The following is a 14716-nucleotide window of genomic DNA, read 5'->3' on the forward strand; positions in this document are numbered from 1 at the left end:
CAGCACGGATGGAAGTGCCATGGGCCGCTGACATTTCTTGGTAATTACCAAAGCTACTGCTGGGCACAAGCACAAAACCAGTTCTTCTGAAACTCAAGCCTTGCTGCAACTTTATTTTGCCCTCCAAGCTAAATCCTCTGAAGGGGCGGAGAATGACTAGGTTAGGAGGCTCAGGGTTAATCCTGCAGGCTCATGACAAAGCAATATCATGAAGCAAAATATTAAGAAGCCCGAGGGATGCAAGGAGGAAATTCAAGATAGCAACAAAGGGCTAAGGAGTCGTCCCTGGCTTTCCTGCAAAGGCAAATCTATTTAAGTTTAGCATAAGCTTATATTCTTTTACAAAGCTTGTCTTGTTTGCGAGTCTCAAAAGGGAATCTTTCTGCTCTGAAGAAGAGCACACGATTCACAAGCTTGTGGAAGTTTGCAATCTATTTAAAGGCTTTGCTCTTGAAGAAGAAAACAACTTTGTCTTTTCAGGCTGTGCAAAGGCTTTAGACTTCTTTCCCTGAGAGGAACAAGGATTTTGTTCTACTAGAGGGGGAGGAAGTGTCTTGGGAAGGCAGGCAAAACTGCTACGTGATGCTGGAATGCTGGCTGCAGTTCAGCACCTGAAGGTAGAGATCAAAGAAGCTTGGCAGGTATCACGTCTGCTAGATCACTGTACTTATTTAATACACCCAGTATTTAGGTGGATCCTTAGAAGATATTTAGGCATTTAAATCTCATGGTTTTCAATGAGACTTCTGGCTCCTGAATACACTTTAGTGTCTGGACTTCAATGCACAATGCTTACTGATGTGATCTGAAGTGTACACGACTGGCTGCAGCACTGTGCAAGGCTGAGGGAGGCTTCTGGAGTGTCTCTGCTGCACATCCACCCAAGGATCTCAAGGCCACATAAAAATGTGAAGGAAAACCCAGCTGGAAGCTAAACAGAGTTACCCTTCTTAGAGATAAGATGATGATGAATTCATTTCCCTGAAGCCTTAAAGCCAGTCAACCTGTGGCACTGCCCAGCTAGAAGCCAGCACACTGGAATTCCAATCCTGCACTTTCATCACACCACCACCACCGTGATTCTACTGTTCTATAAAATGTCAGAATAATTAATCTCATTGAAATCCCACTAGCAATTTACTCCTTCCACTCCATAGTATCAAACCTAAAAAATGTGTACAAAGTTTTCGTTACCCTAGCACTACTCTAGCAATAATAGATAACAATAAAAAAAAACAAACCTGAGGCCAATATGAAAGGAAAGGAATGAAAAAAAAAAAAGAATGGGAAAAAAAAAGACAGCAGGCAAACAAGCAGAAAGATACAGGAACAAAGTCACATGCTCCCACATGAGTTTGGAGCCTCAAATGTCCCTTTTAACTTTGCTCACAGCTGGCTGCTTCCATCCTGATGTTCCCTTTTTAAATTAATTCTAGCAGGCTATTAGAGGCTCTTGCACAGAGAATATTGTAAAAGTCTAAAGGAGTTTATTTCTATTTTGTTTCGGGGCTTTTTATTTTTACCTCTTTATCTCCTAATTCCAAATTCCTGAATTCATAACTACTAGGAATGTTTATTATTGAATTACATAACACATAGATCAGAAAATAAAACTGTGATAGCTCTATGACCAAGCCAAACTCCAACCCCCTGAAGTTCTGCCATTTCCTGTAGTTATGATGCTCTTCAATCATTGAGAGCTCAGAAAACCAAAATAATCAGGACCTAGAATTAATACTCAAAGAGTCCAAAACTAGCTTTAAGCACAGTATAACTCTTCCCTATATTTGCTGTACGTATATGCACTTGTTACCTTCCTTCTACTTGCAACACTAAGTTGCAGCCATAGGAGTCCAAATGGCAGGGGGTGTTTGCTCCTTCAGAACCAATCCAAAGCGTGCTCTCTTTTCCACTTCTTCCAGGAAAACCAAAGTCAGACCACCTTATATCCTACAGCAACAAAAAGGTCATATATGTAAGCTGTTGAACTGATTCACGTCCTTCCCTCAGTTCTCAGTCTCTCATCTCCTTCCACTGCTCAGTCACTCCTTATCCACTGCAGCTGTTGGTCCTTGGTGGGGTTCTGGAGCATGCGTGGCCTGTGCCCCTTCCTCCAAAATTATCCTCTCTAACAGCATTTCTTCTGCTGACTTTCTTCTCCTGACTACATAACCTCCCAGATCTCTGTCTCCAGTTCCCATCCCTCCCTTTCACATCACTCAAGTTACCCCTTTGCTCTACAGAAGGACTGTCCAAATGCTCATGGCCACATCGGGCTTGTTGTCCTTTTCAAACGCTCCTTTTTAACTTTCTCCACTCTTAACCATCCACTCAAGCTCAGGATTCCTTTTGGAAAAATTCTGATACATGGCATTTTAAAAAAGAATGAAAGGAAGAAAGTAAAGAAAAATCCCAACTCCCTTTTCAAACCAATTTGACAATGCATGTGGCACATTTGCTCTCTCTTTGCTTCTATCAGCTTTCTCCACGTAGTCTGGAAAGACAGACTTTACCCTATCTCTGACCAGTGTTATGCTCCTTTTTTAAAGTTTTTTAATTATTTAATGGACACATTTGCAACTGCAGAGACAGTGAACTTGAAACAACTTGACTACGTGATGAGAAACGGCAGAACAGGCATGCATGTGTTATGAACACAGTCCTGGAGTGTTCCCGTCTGTTGATCCTCCCACAACCAATCCCTTGGGGACGACAAGGCACAGCGAGGTATTTTTCAGACAGTCCAAGAGTTTTGCAGAATGGTTCTGGACAGCTTGGATAAAGCTTTCCCATGTTTCTAGAGCTCACCCTGCCACCTGCAGGGCCTGATCATTTGTTTATTGGAAAGCACTTGAAGTATACTGGCCAGAGATACTGGTGCCTTTCGGCTGGAGCCCCAGACTGAGCCACAGGAAACAGAAATTAAACTCCTGGCTTCCTGATGGTCTTAGGCAAATTGCTTCACCTCTGAGCTTTATTTTTCCTTTTCAAGAAAGGAAGATGATGGTATTTGTTCCGTTTCAGCAGAGCATTTTGGGGTCATTCACATCACCTGACTTTAGTAACCTAACTTAAGCTTGGCTTATGCTGTAGTCAAAGCACTCTCAATCACACCTTGGAAAAGCCTCTCCCTTTTTGTCATCTATAAAGAGAAAATAGGAGTCTGGCCTCCTAATTTAAGCATGTAAGCTAGCTGCTCGCAGACAGGTGGATGACTATCCTTTCTCAAGATCTATGGATGAGGCAAATTAAAGCTAGACGTTATGAGGATAACTTCACCATGACTCTGTATCAGGAAACCCTCAAAATGAGCAATAGCCTTCCCAAAAATTAGGTGTTGCTAAAGATTTCGAATTTCAGAGTTATTGATTTTAAAGATATCATTTTTAAAAAAATGCAGAAGCGTAATATAAACATTTGTCAAAGACAGTAAAAGATCAAAAAGAAAAAGTTGATCCTATAGATTTCAGCAGCCATAAAATTTAAAATCCAATACAACTATTCCAGTGAAAAAGTTAAGTGTTACACCATCTCTACACTTTAATCTCACACCTAAATAGTTTTTGTATTTTGTTACAATTTAAGTGGGAAGAAAGCACACATAATCAATATTAGATTTAAAAGAACTTTTTCAAAATGTTGCTGCTGTAGTAAATAGTTGAAGCGATTATGGGTAAAATAGTTTTTAACCAATGAACTGAAAAGGAACTGGTAGTATTACTGAAATCTTGTCACAGTGGGTTCCTTTTCTACAATAAAAAACCACAGTAAGAAGAAATGTACTAAAAGGTGTTCCAACCATAACAGATGGCACATTACTTGTGAATTATATTTATTTCATTTGCTGCTTATAATGAAGTTAATCTGTACCCGTATGTCACTTTAAAAGGTCTCATTTCTATTTAAACTTCATGCATGTATCTTGCTTCTGATTTATATCTCAAATTCTGTAATGAAATATCAACTGAACAAAAAACGTAAGATGCTAGATATTGCTCATAGATTAGAATAATGGAATCATTACCTTAGCCCACACAACTGTAAATGATAAACAGTGCAATCTAAATTTCAAACAACTTCTAAATGGCCCTATTAATCACTATAAATAACAGTGCAGTTGGCCTTCTTTTCCCCTTCAAATCACCTTACGTAAATCTAAATAAAATCTAGAAAGAAAAAAAGCAGTTATCATCAAATTCACACAAGAATGGAAGAGAATTTCCGCAAAGAACTCTTTTGGCTGGTATAAATTGTGTAGCAGTGTTTCAAAAGCCATATGAGTCTGGAACTGATGGATGCATTTCACTCCCATGCCTGTGAAAATGGCAGATGACACACACCATATTTGCTTGCATAACACCGTTGATTTTTTCCTTCCCAGATTCTGCTTTTAAAAAAATCCACGGCATAACCATTACATGTATCTATTCTAAAACTGCAGTACAATCTGTTGCTTGTTATAGGTCAGGGGATCAGGTAGTGGCATGACACCTGCACAGAAATGCAGTTCCTGGAGCCTTAACTTTATTCTTGAACGGGGGCAAGGGGAAGAAGGAGGTAGGAAAATTATTATTTTCTTCAAGTGTGTTTTTAATGACCGAATGAAGCAGTAGGCTGTTGAGGCCTTCTGAGCTGCTATTATCTTGTGCCCTAAAACACAGGAAAATGCTGTCTGTCGAGGCAGTTTAAAAAGACAGGACCACAGAAAAGAGGAAGTCATGCAAAGATCTGGGGAAGCCTGAAACATCCCTGGAGCTCTCGACTTAGTTCAAGAAACATGAACCAGTATCAGTGTCATGCAGCCCAAGTTTATGTGATCCTGATTGTGTTTCAGTGTGCTTAGGAAGGGCAGGAAGAAAGAAAGGTAAGATGATCTCTGTGTTCAAACCACAGAACAATGGGAGACAGTTTGAAAAAAGGCTGATCACTGATAAATACCAATTTTACTGGTATAAAAGAATAAAATACATATAAGGAGTATGGGAAATGCTTTCTGAGAAAATAATTAATTTGAGGGGGCTTATCAGTTTGTACTCTCTGACATCCAAGTGATACAGTTTTTGCAGGGAATTACTGATTCCATTTCCATCTTTCAAAGTATAGAAATGAATAAGGCTTCATTTACTACTCTTTTCTTATATCTTTTGAAAATGTACACCTTTTGTATAGCTATCCTTAATTTTGCCTGCTTACAATTTGCAAGGAGAAGTAGCAGGAATGTCGATGAACCAATACATTGAAATAGCAGATAGACACAGAGAAAATAAAAGAAAATACCCCAGGTAGGTGTCCTAATACCTGCATTCAGTAATTACCATAGATTACGTACCTCCATGGACAGGTTACTTCATGTATTTTACTGCCTTCACAGAAAACCGAGGTATAATAATGCCTCAGACTCAGACTCCTCCTCACAAACAGGTAATCTAAATACATTAAGGAAAGGAACTGTGCTACTTGAGAAAATGAGCCACAAGCCAAAACATGGAGCAAACCCATGTTACAGCCCTATTGCTACAAGCAAACACATGCCATCGAATCCTCTCTCCTGAGTGAAGCTGTTACCATTCAGGTACCAGGTGGATCTGGGGAAGCAGCAGGGTCTCAAGTTTGCAATATGCCAGGCCTGCCAGCTGCCTTTCCTCTTTACTCCCCATTACTACTTCATGTTCATACCTTCAGCAGAGGTACAGAGGTGGTGTTCATTTGCAGAGATCACACACACGACTGGGTGCTCCCCAAGCCCGCTCAGTCACAAAATGATGCTGGGCTAAACGGGAAGTAGAGTACTGCCAACTTGGTAGCTGTTTTTGTCACTTGGGGTGTTGTTTTTAAACTTATAAGGAGACACAGCATTGTAGATGGCTGCCACTTGGTACTCCACTAGCCTGACAGCCAAAAGCTTTTATTTCAAAATTTTAAAATAAATGGCCAAAGGAACAGAGAGGGGATAGCAGTAGAGGTTTCAGAAACTACACTAGACAATTTGCAATGGTTAAACTCAGAAGAGATAACATTAATGGTTTACCTGGAAGATTTCTGGCTTGTCTTCAAATATCCTGGCAATGTATTTGTAGTCAGCGTAAGCCCAGTATTTGGAGGAATCGTAACAACTGAATGGTCCAGAGAGACAAGAAGGCTGCCCACAACTCCAAGCCAAAAACTCTTCAAGTGTAGCCTCCACGTAGCTACACCTGGTTTCAAACTGGGGAACTAGAGCAACAAAAGGAAAGCCCAATATTACATGAGCATTGAGCACAGAAGCAGTAAAAATAATACACAGTTTGTCTCTCAGCTCTGGTTAAATGCAACATGAGAGATGAAGAGGGACTAGGTGGTTTGACTATGGTCAATAAAATGGTTCTCATCACCTAACTCAAAATTAAAGTCTGAGACTATTGCTTTTTCATTAAGGTTTAAGTGAATGACTGTTACCTTGAACTTGCTGCGAGACAAAAGCACACCAATAGTTACTGTTGTTCTTCAGCACAGTAACTCAATAATACGCCCAAGTTCCCTAAACAACTTCACTTCATCTCCCTTCCTAAGTGGGAGCTGCAAATGTACGTGTAACTATTTGTGTACTCTTTATTTTGTCTCCATGGATTTATGCAGATGGACATGTTCATCTCACCCTTTCCCTAAAGCAATAACCAAACCAGCATGGTAATGCATAGAAAGTAAATTATGGAACCACACACGTGCTGCCAATGATCCATCTAAAATGCTGTGTGCCCTTATTTTTCATTTGGGACTGACAAAAGCATATTGCAGTGTTCTTGGCAGACACAAAAAGTATTTACCAGCAGTGTTTTGCTCCCATCATGCTTTGGTCAGGCTGACTGATACAGCCTTTCAGCTCAAGGTCAGGTTACTTGGAAGTTCTACAAGATAACCCACATCACAGTATACTTTAATTGCACTTAATCAGAGATCCTCATTTCCCACAGCCACTAATCGTGCCAGCTTCAAAGAGACATCAATGTTAAAAAAAATATTACTTTACTATAACTACTACTGGGGAAAAAGTACTGCAGCCTGCATGAATGACAATGACAGAGCTGCAATTTAACCTTGCGTAACTTGCACAGAGCTGCACAGAAATGGGATCCTTTCACTACTGTGCAGCAGCAGCTCTTCGTTCTTTACCAGTTTCATTTTGTTACCACAGCAATTCCCATAGAGTATCATACATTTTTCTTATTCCCTTTGGGCAGGAAAACAGCTTTTATAAACCTTTATCACTATTATTTTGCTATTTTCCATTGTAGTAGCCTAGGTAGTGGTTTCCTTCCCCACACTATCAAATCATTAACTAAAAGTGTCAGATAAGCCTTGCTATTCACCAACCCATAACCTGGGTCTGTGCAGTAGAAGGGCTCCCTACCTAAGGGCTGCACGTAAGTCATATAAATTACCTGCAATAACCAAAAACCTCTATATCTGATCCCATGTCTGTGTTGCACTCCCTCTCCTGATACCCAGTTATTAATGCAATGCACATCATTTTACTAAGAGATGGTCTGAGGGAAAAATTAGATAAAAGACACAAGCACTACTTGAAGGTGGCTCTATAGCTGTATTACTTTTATGAGAACAAAGAGTGCTTAGGACACTGCCTATTTTCCAAGATAACTCAGGAGCAAATGTTTTAAAGGCAAGAAACATGCTCTTTCTACCTCACAGTCTATTTCACTCTGAGGTTCATTAAAAAAAAATCCAACTATGAAATGCAAGACTGTCTTGTAGGATACAATCTCCTTGGGACATGGTTCTTGCTTTGATTTATAACTTGTTCAGTATCAAGGTGTGTGTGCTCCTGGAAAAATAAATAATAATAAAAAACATATTCGGGCAATCTAAACAGATTGCTTAGATGAGCTTGTAGGCTGCAACAAGGGTGAAAATGTTAGCAATGAGCAACTAAAAGCAAGAACATTATTAACCAGTTTGCTAATACTTAATGACTAAAAGCTGAAGGTGTTTTGTAATTGACAAATTGTAGATGTAGCCATGCAAGTCTAAAGTAGGCTGCCAGTTCTGCCTCATCATGAAATCTGAAGGCATAACAGTCCTCCTGTCTCCCACTTAATGCCACAGATTGAAACACAGGGAGAAAGAGAGGGAAAAAATGGTTTCTCAAGAAGCAGTTCCCCTCCTTAGTTAAGGTCTGGACCTGACAGACACGAACTTCTGTTCTTTTCAGAACTTCTGTTCTTTTTGCAATGTATACTAAGGCAAATGTAGGGGTGGAAAAGCATAATAGCCTTAGAAAATACCTAAAACTCCAGTAAGAATGCAAGTGAAATATCTCCTCCATTTCTTTAAAGAAAACCAAACATCTATTCACAGCTGCTGGAGAATTACAATTATTTAAACAAATAATCCAAGCAAGAAATAGCCATTTCATACTATAACAAAGCACAGGCATACTCACAAACAAAAAAACTGGCCATCCACATCCAACCCCAATAACCACCTCAAATCTCAGCTTTATGCAACATTTAATCAGTGTACAGCATTTGTACTGTATTTTTAGCCTCCTATTCAGCTACTGAGTCTATAGCCACCTTTGCATCCCCCCTATATCAAACCTCAGGGGCCTGAATTCTTCTGCCATCCTTAGTGGTGAAACCTCCTGGGCAGATGATCAAGTTGCAGCCCTTTTCTAACCAGCTGCATATCTGACAGCATCAGCTCTATCCAGCATCAATAAGAGAAATTTCCTCCAGAGATCTTGTGACTCATAAACTGATCAGCATGACAACTTCTTGTTCTCTCCAGCTTCTCCACAGTAAACTCATTGTTTATTCATTTTACTCTACAACCATAGAAAATGGTCAAAATAAGAAATGGCTACGCACAGAAATCAGTTTTGTGTAAGCTTTCTTCTTACTTTGTACTTGCTGGTGTGCTCCAGGTAGCCATCAGATAGATGGGCTATAATGCTGCATTTCCTCTGTCAGAAACTAAACTTCCGCAGATTTTGCCCACCCTTTATCCCACACGAGAAAAATAAATCTTTTAGCGTGGCTGGAACTAGATGGGTAGGGATTTCCTGATTAATAGCGCCTTCATTGTTGTTGTAATGAATGCTGGTACTCTCTCTGGAGGTATCTTATCTCTGTCAATGCTTAACGCTCTGATTGTATTTTTTCCCCCTCTTACAGACACATACTGTTTAACCTGTGTAATCAGACAGAATACTATCAAACACACAAACTTAGGTTGGTACAAATAATTCACACAAATAATACTGCTAGCTCCCATACCTTCCATGTTTCAAATGTGCCTTCCACATCCACATGCCTTAAGAAATTAAAAACCTGCAAAAAAAGCAAATACAAAATCCACACAACTCTCACCCAGTTGCCTCATTTGCAATTCTCACTTTTTTATATTAAGGAATCTTCAGTTTGGGAATCCTATCCAGGCTACAGATGTGGAACTAAGGAAAGATGAGAAGTTGCTATAGTAAGAGGTCTCAAGTCATTTGGTTCTTCCAGATGAACCTCATAGCTTAAATAACCTCAGAAACTCTGAAGGAACCATTCCAGAGTGACACCAAAATGTACCTACATGTAGGAGAATGGCTTTTCTTTTACATGTTTCCAACACAGTGGCAGGAGTGGTCCCATCTAGTCTTAAGGCAATAAATCTATTGTAAACATGGAAGGAATATTCAGAAAGAGATCAATACGATTTTATTTGTATTTTTCTGTTGCTCTCCCTAACCACATGACTGTTACTGTTTCATCTAGGAAAGTTTGCAGGAAGAATGATAAGAAAGAGAGGCCCTCACTAAAAAATAGTGTTAAGCATTCAAGAGTGAGATCAACCACCTTCCAAATGACAGTGGCACATGAAATGTATTACATTATTTCAGACTTTGAGATGGCTTGGATAATGGCTTCACTAATATATCCTTACAATGCAAATTTTTTATAGCATCACAGGTCTCATTCAGCTACAATATAACCCCTGAAGGCTGTACCCATCTTCTTGAAGACAATTCTAGCTCACATTAACATATAATGGAGGTTCCTGGAGACAAATTCATTGCTGCATAGGGATTGATGCCTTTAGGAAAAAGATAAATGCAGATAGATGCTTCAAGATATAAATACCAATTTCAATCCACACTATATCCCTAGTGACTACAAGTTATTGTTAAGTGATGCCTCTTATCTATTTAGCATCAATCCGTGACTTAGCCACACAACACTCTATCAATCCCATCAGAAACTTTCCCAGCTGGCATACCCATTTGGCTCTCAAAAAGTGCCTACTAACTGATGGAGAGTAGGACCAAAATTATTCTTTTACCTGGTAGGCCTTGTGTGTTACAACTGAGATATTAACAAGGTATCAAAGAAAATGTCATATATGTATGTACGTGACACCTTCCCTATCAGCAATGGGATGCCTTTCACATGTAGTGCAAGAACTGGTTGGTACCTCACTGAACCACAGAGATATTGCTATGAAGATGTGTACCAACATATTAATTCTACACCTCAGTTATCCCAACTGTAGAAAGCAAATAAATAACATCTGTTTTCCCAGGAATGGCACAGGAATCATCAACCCATGCCCATAAAATGATTTGAAATCCTAACATGCCAGGCATTTTCCGTCTAACACTTCTGTTTCATCACCCACTTCTCTTGCAAAAATTGAACATGTAATAACATGGTCATGATTCTGTGAAGAAAGCAAATTTCACACAGTGTTGTTAAGCAAGATAATGTGATGTAATCCTATCACTTTCACTGGAACTGCCAGACCCTCATCTGGACTCTTTGTGCAGACTCTACATTCCAAGAAAGAGGTAGTCCAACTGAAGGAGCTTAGAAGACTATATAAAGAATAGCTAGGTGGGGTCTAAAACACCATGACTTACATAGAACATTTTTTAAAAACTGGATTTTTCTGGCCTAAGGAGAAAAAAAATCCTAAAGGGAGCCAGTATGCTTTATAGGCCAAAGGGAGAAAGTGCATAGCAAAATGTATTTTGGCATGCAGGTGGCAGGGCAAAGAATGTACAGGACACAAATAAAGCAATGCAAAACCTTTCAAGTGGCTAGCAGATTGTCACCTTGGAACACATTTCTAGTATCTTCCCTCCCTGGTATGAAACTCTGTCTGTCCATGGACACATTATGACACACTATTGTAGGGCTACAGACAGAAAAAGTTGTAGTATTTAAAATCGAGTGCTAAGATTGTCTTTCTCCCATGGCATGTTCCTAGATGTCTGAGTGAATCTGGAGGGTTAGAGGTGAAGTTACTGTACTGGAGTCAAATGATTTTCTTAACACCTTCTACAGCATCTTTCATCACAGGATACTGAAGTACTGAAAATCACCAGAGTCTTATAAAGCCTCAGGAGGAAGGTGTGAATTATCATCATTTTAGAGATAAAAATCCCAAGGCAGACTAGTTATTTGGCTAATTCTTTAACACAGTCATGTTTGTGGATATGAAAGCTCAGCTCATGTGAACAATCTAATCATGTGTAAGACTGGACCAAAAATACCACACTACAAAGGAAAACTGAGATGCTTGATTCTTATGTGTTAGTGTTACCCACCGGGCTTCCTACTAAGAATAAACACATGAGAAAGGGAAAGGAGAGTTTCACTGCTGGCCAAATCCCACGTCCTAAAAACAGCCTGCAGTGAAAAGCAACATACTAGAGAGTGAACAGTGGTAATGGAAAGGCAAACAATTGCAGAACCTAAAAAAGAGAGTTGTGACATTAACGCCTGTCCACCTCATTCTCACCTAAATCCACCGTCTTCAGTCCTAGCCTAAACTGGATTGTCTTTCCATCCAACACCGCAGAAAGGTATTTCACATTCCAGTGCAGGGCTGGCCAGTCACCAACCATGTTACAGAAGACTGCAGGTTGCTGTAGAGACATCACAATTTCCTGGGCTTTCTCAGGAGTAAATGGTTTGACACCTTCACCTATGGAAAGAAAAAAAACAGTGGCAGAGATGTATGATTTATGACACAGGAAGTGTTACCTACCGTCTCCCACAGTGCAGGAAACGTTAAGAACTAACATCTCCTTTGTTTATGATTGATTTATTACATTCGTAGATGTTTTTAAAGTCAACTTTGTACTGCAAACACTGAAAGAACATTCTTACACTAAAGCTTAAAGCAGTGTATTAGCACACGGAATGTGAAGCAAAAAATAAAAATAGGCACACGCTTAAAATTTTCACTTGTACCTTAGGCAATAAAGCACCACTGTAGCCAAACTGTTTAGAATTAGGCTAACAATAAAATAAACTTGCAAATAACATCCAGAGTTTAGAGAACATAAATTTTATGAGTTATTCTTTCTGCATGGGATTCTTTCCTAAGTGTAGTGCATTTTCAAAGATAGCAAACCAGCTTCCTGTGCCTTTGATTTAAACCGAGGAAGAGTAGCATAACCGAACCAGCAGGTATTTTTAAAGTGTTTTAAAATTTCATTAACAGAAAACTTACGAAAAGGAAATTGTGCCGATCCAAGAACTAAACTAACCCAAGATTTCCATTTACTCCTTTGCTTTTAGAGATTTATATGCCCCACTGAAACTGTCAAGCTGAAATGCTGGCAACCTTGAATAAACTCAGCACTTTCAGAACAACTTTTCTTTAGGGACATATTGAGAAGGAAAATCTGTTTATTTTAAATGGAATAACATAACAGTTCCATAGAGATGAGGAGGTGGACTACAGCTTCAGATCATAAAAAAATCCATTCATTATTTTAACCTCTATTGAAGTTAACTCATCCAGAATATATCTGTAAAATGCCTAAGATTTAACACACCGAGTTGATACGTATGGCTCCTTATGACTTCTAGCAGCTTACTTCAAATAAACAAACCAATTCAATCCAATCACTCCATTTAGGGGTCAAATTACAGTCTGGCATGCACAATTAGTTAAATACATACAGAACAAGAAAATTTCCTTTACTGCTGGGTGCTAATTTTGCCTGTTGCTCCTCCCCATGTGTGGGACAGGTAATGGAGAACCAGCCAGTTCCACACAGGGCAGCCCCGTGCTGCCAGCTGGGGGAAACACAAAAGAAAACCCACTGAGAACGAGGTCACTGAGGATGGTTCTTCAGGATTAATTCAAATATAAGTTTAAAATAAATCTATGAATGCTGAAGTGTGAATGGCAGGAATAAGAGGAGCCCTGTGCATGCTGTGTGCTGTATCTCTGGTAACTTTTGCAAGTCCCACTTCTTTCGATAGGGTTTATACTCTTGCATAGCTGTGCTTTTTAGTTTTCTAAATTAAGCTGCTATCTTCACTCAAATTCAGTGGGAGGTATCAGGGCTGGGGTTTCCTACAGTCAAGGGGTCTCTTCTCCCACAGACTTTCAGGGAAACTGAATCCCCCTCTTTTCACTCATGAAAGCTCCTTCGTGAAGCTTTAAAACAGAAAACCTCTGATATTTTATGTTCATGGAACATGAAATTTTTTAATGGTTTCTCTTTCTTAAGGGTGATGACAGAAGGTAGTTTGGATTTTGGTTTGTTTTCCACAGTTCCTCTCATACGCAGAGCAACACTTGACAGGATGGTGTTGCTGTGACACAGAGATGTCTCTGACACTTGGCCTTCAGTCTCGCGCTCCAGCAACTCGCACAACCAGGACATAAGGAGGCCTCACAGGGACCGTATGTCTCACCATATGGTCTTCCCTGCCCCCGGAAAGGGGGCTCTGGGACTTTCCAAGGAATAGGTTAGTATACCTGAGGCAGCAAGTCCAGAGAAGGCAGAGAGACCATCTGCAGACACAAGGGCACGTGCTGGTGCAGCTACCAGGAGCTGGCAGGAGGCATGGTAAGAGGTTAAAGCTCAGCATGTTTCTTTACAGTGATTCTGCTCAAGAACTAAGGCAAGACTCAGTCCAGATCTGAACACTCCCAGAGGATTTATAGAACTTCTTCTGTCTTTCACCAGTGCAATAACAATATTGTATAGAGGTGGCTTTCAACATGTGGGAGCTGGCTGGCCTTACCTACCTTTCAGATTTTCCAACTCATAAAAATGAAATTATTCCTGCTTAGGTCATGTTTATCACTGCACAGCTGTCTTTTTGACGACTCAATTTTTTTTTGCTTTAAGGGCAGTACATTTAATTATTTTAGAGAATGTAAATCCAAATAAATGCAAGAAACTGGTGACACTTTTTTGGAGGATACTGTAAAGCTGACTTATTATAAAAGCTTCAGGTTTATCCTGTAATTTCAGTCAACGGTTGGGTTGTGCCACAAAAGCTGAAATTTTACTGGAATAGACAGAAAGGCTCTTTGAAGCCAACTGTTGATTCCATGTGGCTTTCTAATTGGATTTCCACATGGGTATTGTGCTTTTGCAAGGTGTGGTTTTAACCACAGTGCATACACAGAGCTCCAGCTACTGGGAGTTCAATGCCAAACAAGAAAAAAAATTAGGCTAAATAGCCGCTCCTCTACTGAATGTTTGTCATGTCACCATCCTTTCTTCAGTTGTAAACCTATTTCCCTATAAAATTTAGAAATAATGAAAGAGGACAGTCTGTCTTAGTAAGATGCTAATCATTCCTATCTTCAAATTGTACTAAAATCGTTGCTAAATAAGTAAGTATCTTCTCCTGATACAGATAATCACATACAAAACATATCATGTAACCCACTGTGAAGTTTGAAATGTTTTACA

The 14716-nt window shown here is 39.6% G+C and overlaps 1 protein-coding gene across 1 annotated transcript in view; it reads right to left on the minus strand.

Annotated features, from left to right (window-relative positions):
- The window catches only part of HSPBAP1 (HSPB1 associated protein 1), a 37317-nt gene that overhangs the window by 13350 nt on the left and 9251 nt on the right, over positions 1-14716 (minus strand). The window contains exons 2-4 of the mRNA XM_027677905.1: positions 11788-11973; positions 6029-6213; positions 1814-1950 (exon numbers count right to left, since the gene is read on the minus strand). Of these exons, the coding sequence (XP_027533706.1) occupies positions 1814-1950; positions 6029-6213; positions 11788-11973 (508 nt within the window). The remainder of the gene's footprint in view (positions 1-1813; positions 1951-6028; positions 6214-11787; positions 11974-14716) is intronic.

Source organism: Neopelma chrysocephalum, unplaced genomic scaffold (assembly GCF_003984885.1).
Source record: "Neopelma chrysocephalum unplaced genomic scaffold, ASM398488v2 Primary Assembly neopelma1_44, whole genome shotgun sequence".
Taxonomy (NCBI): Eukaryota; Metazoa; Chordata; class Aves; order Passeriformes; family Pipridae; genus Neopelma; species Neopelma chrysocephalum.